Source organism: Onychomys torridus, chromosome 4, assembly GCF_903995425.1.
Source record: "Onychomys torridus chromosome 4, mOncTor1.1, whole genome shotgun sequence".
Classification (NCBI taxonomy): Eukaryota; Metazoa; Chordata; class Mammalia; order Rodentia; family Cricetidae; genus Onychomys; species Onychomys torridus.
In genome coordinates, this window is record NC_050446.1 from 85,817,735 (window position 1) to 85,826,894 (window position 9,160).

General features: G+C 35.2%; 1 protein-coding gene across 1 annotated transcript; it reads left to right on the top strand.

Moving 5' to 3' along the window:
• The first annotated feature begins 1,010 nt into the window (after nucleotides 1-1,010).
• Nucleotides 1,011-1,929, top strand: LOC118582989 (olfactory receptor 4K3-like). The gene is given in 2 exon segments (XM_036186188.1): nucleotides 1,011-1,289; nucleotides 1,291-1,929. Coding segments are annotated over 2 exon segments (918 nt in total).
• Nucleotides 1,930-9,160: the final 7,231 nt, after the last annotated feature.

The window sequence follows — 9,160 nt, forward strand, 5'->3', positions numbered from 1 at the left end:
TGAAAGTGGTATTAGAGGGCTTAGAGACAGACAGATACATTTGCCCAAAAGCTTTGCTACTTTATTGAACTTATTGATACAGGAAAATCAATAAGCATTATTTTCAATAAAATATAATGTCTTTGAAGTACTTAACACAGAAATTACACAATACTTACTAATAACTTAATTGTCTAATCTTCTAATTTCTAACCTAGCAGCATAATGAAAAAGTAAAGACATTAAGATGAGGAATAAATAAAGGAAGAAAGTCAAGAAAGGAAGAAAGAAAAGATTGAGAGGCAGGAAAATAATTTCATGAATAAATTATTCAAACTATTATATGAAAGCACACCTTCTAGAGTAGAAAGCAAGTAAATATATGACAATATGTAACAACTGTCAATATATGAATGTTAGGATATTCACTTCAATGGATTCATTAAAGTTAAAGGAAAGACATAATGCTAACAATGTGGCTTAAGCACATGTGTTCTCAATTTATTCAATGAACAGTTTCTCTCATACTCTGTGGTGGACTTGGTTCAACTCTGTTCATACACGGTCAACAACAGAATTGTGTCTGGAAATTCTGTGTCTATGTTTGAAATATGATAATAGATTATCATTCTGGAATTATGATAGTCAAATAAAGAGGCTATAACTATGTCTCAGATATTCATTGAAGAAAAATTGTCTCTGATTCCATAAAGAAAACATAGATTTAAGGCCTAAAAATGTAAGAAGAATATTTGCTAATAGTATTTTTAGACAATACACTCATTTTGATAGTATACATAATGTCTTTCAGATGTGTAAATGTGTTGACCTGTCATTCTACATTAAGGAACCTTCTCTCCTAAGACACAGTATATAAACACATGGAATATGTATTTTAAATTTGGGCTGAATAAGTTGCTGAGATTTCAATTTGCTTTATTTCTACTTACTTGACAATTTTAAAAAGTTATCTTCTATTCCAGGAGTTCTTGATTTGGCTCTCTATGTAAGGCATTAGTGAACTGTACTAAATGGAAGATGCAAACCAGACTCTTGTGTCTGAGTTTATTTTTCAAGGACTCTGTGCCTCAAGGAAACTACAGATCTTCTTCCTGCTGCCATTTGCCATCCTCTACCTGATGACTGTGGTAGGCAACCTCTTTGTTGTGATATTAATCATCACTGATCATCATCTCCATTCTCCCATGTACTTTCTGTTAGCTAATCTCTCATTTGTTGACTTCTGCCTTTCCTCAGTAAATACACCCAAACTGATCACAGACCTTGTAAAAGATAATAAAACCATTTCCTTTTGGGGGCTGCATGAGCCAAATCCTTGGTGTGCATTTCTTTGGAGGGGGTGAGATGGTACTTCTTGTAACAATGGCCTATGACCGATATGTGGCCATCTGCAGGCCACTCCACTACACCACCATCATGGACAGACAGAAGTGCATCTGGCTTGTTTTGATATCATGGATCATTGGATTTGTGCATGCCATGAGTCAACTGATCCTGATCTTGGAACTACCTTTCTGTGGACCTAAAGTAATAGACAGCTTTTTCTGTGATATTCCTTTGGTGATGAAATTAGCCTGCACGAATACTGATACTCTTGGAATTGTGATAAAAGCTGACAGTGGTGTTTTAGCAACAACCTGTTTCATTCTCTTGCTGATATCTTATACTTGCATTCTATTAACTGTTCAGCTTCACTCTAAAGACAGCTCATCAAAGGCACTCTCTACCTGTACATCCCACCTCATAGTGGTTGTGCTATTCTTTGGACCCTGCATTTTCATCTACCTCTGGCCAGTCAACATCACTTGGGTTGACAAGTTTCTTGCTGTGTTTTATACAGTCATCACACCTCTCCTGAATCCTGCCATCTACACATTGAGAAATAAGGATATTAAAAATGCCATAAAGAAGCTGATAAATCACATGTGAATTTGGGGATAATTTTTAAAGTTCTTATGTAATAAGAAATTTCAGATTACACAACACTTGAACCACATTTCAACTAGAAATTTAATCTTATAATTTCATTTCTGCAAGCTATTTGTTAGTATTAATATATGTTCATGAAAATAACTATTATGAAAAATGTTCAAAAGTCTCACACTTACAGTTTCACCACTAAGAATAATATTGCAGCATAACCTTTTGTGTCTGAAGATTAGAATATAATAAAATGATGCAAATATGATAATCACAAAAACTTACTGAAATTTCCAGTGTTTCCAACACTGTCCCATCACTAGATTAATATTAATCCCTAGATTATTATTAAGAATATATTATTTGAATTACTTATAAATATTTCCTTTAAAACATATTTGTATAGCATTATATGCCAATCTTAATTCTAATTTTATTACAAAAGATGGTGAAGAAATTTGCAAAATCTACATCTTCTTAGAAATCAAAATGATTAACAAGTAAAATAATACTAGTTGTCTCATCTTCATATAATCTGTCAGTTAAGTCTTAACTATTCATATAAATTAAGAATTTCTCTTTATTTTATTCCTTAACTGAAAGAATGAAGTGTTTATAGTATTTGAATGTACTTCCATCAATTTATTTTCATTATCATTGTTTTACTTTATATGATGAAATAATGTAACTACCAAGGCTACTTAAGTAAATATTATATGCTCTTAAATATTTATATATATATATAAAATCTACCATTTGATAGTAATTTGTGGGACAAAACCATATGTATACATGTTTATAATTATTTGAAATCTAGTTTATATTCAGAGATAAAAGTCATAATTTCTTTAATATCATGTCCTAATATTTATAAGTTAATGGTTATAATCAATTTCCATGTGTATTCAAATAAGTTAAATAGGCTATTACAAATTATCTAACAAAACATATAAATGCCTCCATTGTGTTTTCCAGAAATAAGATGATTATAGGCAAGCATGCTTATGTCTGATCATGTACATTGATGGTTACATATGGTAGAGGTTGGGGTATCTTATTTAAAAATTTTTCACTCAACTTTGTTGATATATTTAACTCTCAACAATTTTAAATCATCATATTTCTTTTATTAAATATGTTCTTTGACAATATCTGCTAAACCTGATGGCATCTGGTTACTACACCTGACTTTTAGTTCCCTTCTACTCATATTGACACCCCTCCCAACACACATAGGAATCGCTCTCTACATTTACGTATTTTTGTTTTACTTATTGGTCCACTGATTTAACCATAGCCATCTGTGTTCCCATTGGTTTGTAACTATGCCTGTGGAATGGTGAGCTCATCAATGAGTCACAACCAAATAAAATATCTGGCCTTGCCCCAAAATCATGAAGAACTTGCAGTTCAGCAAGGAGGTTCAGGACTACATAGCCTACTCTGTAGCTAGAGTTTTCCTTCCTGGCCCATGGTCAGGACAAATCTCTCTCACCTGCCACCTGCCAGTCCCACAGCCTCTCAGACCCAACCAAGTAAACACACAGAGACTTATATTACTTGTAAACTGTATGGCCATGGCAGGCTTCTTGTTATCTACTTCTTCTATCCTAAATTAACTCATTTCTGTTAATCTATAAGTTACCATGTGGCACGTGGCTTACCGGTATCTTAACATCTTCTCATGGCGGCAGCTGGCAGTGAATCTCTACCTAGCCTTCCATTTCCCAGAATTCTCTTCTCTGCTTGTCCCACCTATACTTCCTGCCTGGCTACTGGCCAATCAGTGTTTTATTTGTGTCACTATGGGAAAGCTTTGAGCTTCCAAAAGTCCATATCATACCCAATTAGCCCCCTTCTCTCACTCTCTCTCTCCCATACTTATGGATGAGATGTGAGCTCTCAGGCACTGCTCCAGTGCATTTCTGCCTGTCTGTCACAAATGCTTGCTGCCATAATAGCAATGGACTCTAATCCTCTGGAACTATAAGCCTCTCAGATAACTGCTTTCTTTTACACATTGATTTGGTTATTAGTGTTTTGTCATGGCAGTAGAAGAGTAACTAAGAAAATTAGAGTAAAATTGGAAGAGGCTTTGTTTTATCTAAGCATACCATATATCAGCTATACAGACATGCTTTAAAAGTTCCATATTTGATAAGCAAAACTGCTAAATCTAAATCACATGGAAGGAAAAATGGGTCATAAACTTTATCTTGTATTATGAAATACCTTTTTCTAAATGCAAGAAGGTAAGCAGGTGAAACTCAAAGAAAACCATCAAATAAATCCAAAATGAGTTTATCTGATTAATAAATTGTTTTGGAAGACTGTGAAAAACCACTTAATTATACACCATAAATGAATAATTTAGAGTACATCATAGTTTTTTTCATTTTAGCTAAATATGTATTAGTATTCTTATATTTTATTAAGTTTTTATTGATACAAATCAGATATTATCAATGATTCTAGTAAGTCAGAAAAATCAATGAGCATCAAATCTCAAAGTTAAGAAAACATTATTATAGTCACATAGTTATTGGTCATCAAATGGAACAGCCAATTTGTTTGTTATTCTATTTTGAATATTCTATGCATTGACTGTTGAAAAAAATAGTATTCAGGAAAGACAGTTTCTATAGAAAACTAAAAATGAAATAGATATTGAATGTTATTCCCAGTTGTATTAATTGGTTGTGTTGTTGCACATGCACATAAGGACCATTTGAACCTGTGTTCCCTTCATCATGGTGAGTGATGAATTGGAGAAGGAGTAAAACTCCCTGTGCTTCTCATTGCTCAAAGACACTGAGAGTAGAATATATGCCTGCCCAGGTTGGAAGAGCACAATTCTCTGGTCTTCTAGCATTAGGTCATACTACCCTCATCTTGCTCTGTATTTTGTTCTTCATAATCTACTTTTTCATCTTGATGTTTCTACCCCAGCTCACCTACATAAATGATTTTCAACTAAGTTTATTTGTAGCCTTTGGTTCCTTTACTCAAGGGAAAGGAACTGAGTTGAGAGGAATTAAAATATTCTTCAAAGCAGTAATATTTCAAAGTAATAGGTATAGTTTTTTGATACTTCTGGCTTATTTCTTTCCAAAAATTAAGATTATAATTTTAAAGCAATGTTTGTGTCATGGCTATCTCATTGTAATTCAATTATTGCTTTAAAACTCAAAAGCCCTAGGACTCTTGTTCATATACAACAGCCAATTTGTGTGATAGATAAACTTATTTAGTATTAATGCAAGAATATTATATTGTGTTAGATACTGAAAATTCCTCCTTTACATACTACATGTTTCTATGCATTGACTTGACTCCATATTATTTTTTAATGAGAAAAATTATTAATATTGTGTTAAAATACATCACCTCATATTTGAAAGAATAAACTGGAATAGTCATTTAATTCCTATTAGATTGGGCTGACAAGATGGATCAGTGTGTAAAGGGGCTTTTCATATTTTAAGTCTCCTGGTGTGACTACAATTTGAAATGTGTTTTAAAGAGTTGTCCATTTGCATTCTTTTTTTTTTTTTTGGTAAAATCATCATTGTTTAAATATTATAAGTTTGTGGCACATTCTACATTATTGCATATATTCTGGTTGCTTGCTCTAGAACTCGCTGTTTATTTCTTCAAATTTTATGTTGTCCATACTGTATTATTCCATCACATTTCCACTACTTTTCAGGAGTTTTGCTGTTAGTTCATGGATTAGCCCCCTGGGAATTGATAGTTTCATAACTCTGAGATGTGTATATTACTATGGTTTGATTTCTAAGTTTACTGGGGGCTTTAAGTATATTAGAATATTTTAAGGCAATGTAGGTACATCTATGTTTATGTCATTTTCCTATCTAAGTGTTATAGACTTTTCTCATTTTCTCAAATTCTCTTGTTACATATAATATCTCTCCTTTGTCTTAATTTGGGAGGCAGGTATATAATATGGTAATTAATAACTAAATTTTGGTACTTGCTTTCAAGCAGCATGTAATGATTCAGATGCATGTCTGCTTAACAAAATACTGTTAACATATAGCTCAAAAAAGGTAAGTTATACTACCCTCATCTTGTTATATATTTTGTTCTTCATAATCTATTTTTTCATCTTGATGTTTCTACCTCAGGTCACCTACATAAATGATTTTCAATTGAGTTCATTTGTAGCCTTTGCCTTTTTTAGTTTGTTTTTGTTTGTATTGTTTTTATTATTTATTTATTTATTGTTTATTTATTTATTTAACAGCCAGACCATATTTTTCACTCCCTCCCCTCCTCCCAAGTCCTATCCCCACTCTGTCTCTGACTCACCCTCATCCTCTGTTTTTATTCCGAAAAGGGAAGGCCTACCATGGATATTGACAAAATATGCTATATTAAGTTGTAGTAATACTAAGTACCCTGCCTTATATAGGCGGGGCAAGGCAACCCAATATGAGGAATAGGGTCCCAAATGTCAGCACAAAAGTCAAAGACAACCCATGCTCCCAATGATAGGAGTTACACAAGAAGACCAAGCTACACAACTGTCACATATATGCAGAGGGCCCAGGTCAGTCCCATGAAGGCTCCCTGGTTGTTGGTTCAGTCTTTGTGAGCTCCTATGAACCCAGGCTAATTGATTCTGTGGATGGATTTTCTTATGATGTTCTTGACCTATCATGCTCCTACAATCAAGCCATTTTCCCTTTCTTCAGCAGGATTTACACAAGCTCAGTTTAATGTTAGACTGTGGATCTCTGCACCTGTTTCTGCCAGTTCCTGGATGAAGCTTCTCTTATGACTATTGGGCTAGGTCCCAATCTATAAGTATAGCAGAATGTTGTTAAGCATCATTACTGTAGTAGAAAGTTTCTCCAAATGAATCTCTCCTACCTACAGTCCTGAAGCCACTTATAAAATAATCACTCAGAGGCTTAATGTCAACTACAAACTGTATGGCCTATGGCTCAGGCTTCTTGCTATCTACCTCTTACAACTTAACTCAACTCATTCCTATTAATGTACATTTTGCCACATGGCTTCATGGCATTACCTGTTCCCTCATATCTTGCTTCTCCTGGTAGCAGCTCAGAGTGTCTGCCTTGACTCCACCCTTCTTCATTTCCATCTTCAGTTTGAATGTACTGCTTTGTGGTGATATTTTATTTGTGCTCTAATAAATAAAGCTAACCTGGAGATCAGAGGGAAAAGCCAGCCATTATATTAAACAGAAGTCAGGCAATGGTAGCACACACCTTTAATTCTATCACTAGGCAGGCAGGGATCTGTCTGGATCTCTGAGTTCTAGGCCACACTGGGGAACAAAGCCAGACATGGTGACACATGCCTTTTTTTTTTTTTGCTTTTTTCCTTATTTATTTATTTATTTATTTGTTTGTTTGTTTGTTTATTTATTTTCGTTTTTTGAGACAGGGTTTCTCTGTGTAGCTTTGTGCCTTTCCTGGAACTCTCTCTGTAGCCCAGGCTGGCCTTGAACTCACAGAGATCCACTGTCTCCCGAGTGCTGACACATGCCTTTAATCCCAGCACCAACCATGGAGGTCTGTAGGTCTATACAGACAGACAGAAACTGACAGAGCTTGGAAAGAAGGGGAATTGAGGGAGCTGATCTGGGAGAGTGAATGAGAGAACAGAACAGAAAGGCATATAGGCATTGATATACATGAGTAGGTATCTTGGGAAGCTGCAGAGTTGGTGAGGTGAGGTTAGCAGTGGCTTTTCCCTATTTCTCTGGTCTCTCAGGTTTTCACCCCAATATCTAGCTCCATGTTTTTTTTTTTCATTTAATAAGACCATTTAGAAGTTCATCTATACTGCTTACCCTTATTCTGCCTCACCATTGGCCAAAGAGCTTTATTTATCAACCAATGAGAGCAGCATATATTCACAGCATATAGAAAGATATCCCACAGCACATTACATTAACAATTTTTCTTCAATAGTGTTTGGTTTTGTCCCAGGTATCTGGGCCATGTAGCCTCTGGGTTCTGGTACTCCAAATAGTGTTAGGAGTAGGCTCACTCTTGTGGCATGGGTCTCAGGCTTAACCAGTCATTGGTTAGCCACTCCTACAAACTATGTGTCACCCTTACCCCAGTATATGCCATAGGCCAGACAAACTATAGGTCAAATGTTATGTGGCTCCATTGCTGTCCTAGTCCCCCACTGGTAGCCTTGCCTGGTCATAGGAGGTGGTCAGTTCAGGCTACTTACCTACTTTTGCTATAAGTTTTGGCTGAAACTTTCCATAGGACAAAACAGTAGCCTACATAATGGTAAAATATCTTTACAATCCCTATATCTGACAGAGGGCTGATTGCCAAAATATATAAAGAACTCAAGAAATTAGACATCAAAAGAAGCAAATAATCCAAGTAAAAATTGGGGTACAGGTCAAAACAGAGGAATTCTCAACAGAAGAACCTCAAATGGCAAAAAAAAAAACCTAAAAGAAATATTCAACATTCTTAGCCAGCAGAGAAATGCAAATTAAAAATACTTTGAGATTTCATTTTAACCCTGTCAGAATGGCTTAGATAAATAATGCAAATGACAGCTTGTGCTACCCTGAAGAGTAGTTGGAATACTCTTACATTGCTGGTGGGACTGCATACTTGTACAGCCACTACGAAAATCAATATGGTATTCCTCATAAAATTGGGAATCAATCTACCTCAAGACCCAGCTATATACCATAAGATGCTCAATCATATCACAAGTACACTTGCTCCATCTTGTTCATATCAGCTTTATTTGTAATAACCAGAACCTGGAAACAACTTAGATATCCCCTAACTGAAGAATGGATAAAGGAATTGTAGTACATTTACACAATGGATGATTACTCAGCTGTTAAAAAATATTGATGTCACAAAATTCTAAGGCAAGTGGATGGAACTAGAAAAAGATCATCTTGAGTGAGTGCTGTGGATATCGCTCTGTGTAAATAAAGTTCTGATTGGCCAGTGGCCAGGCAGGAAGTATAGGCGGGACAAGAGAGAAGAGAATTCTGGGAAACAGAAGGCTGGGGGGAGACACCGCCAGCCGCTGCCATGAGAAGCAACATGTAAAGACACTGGTAAGCCACAAGCCATGTGGCAAAGTATAGATAAGCAGAAATGGGTTAATTTAAGATAGAAAAAGTAGATAACAAGAAGCCTGCCACAGTCACAAAGTTTGTAAACAATGTAAGTTTCTGTGTGCTTTCTTGGTTGGG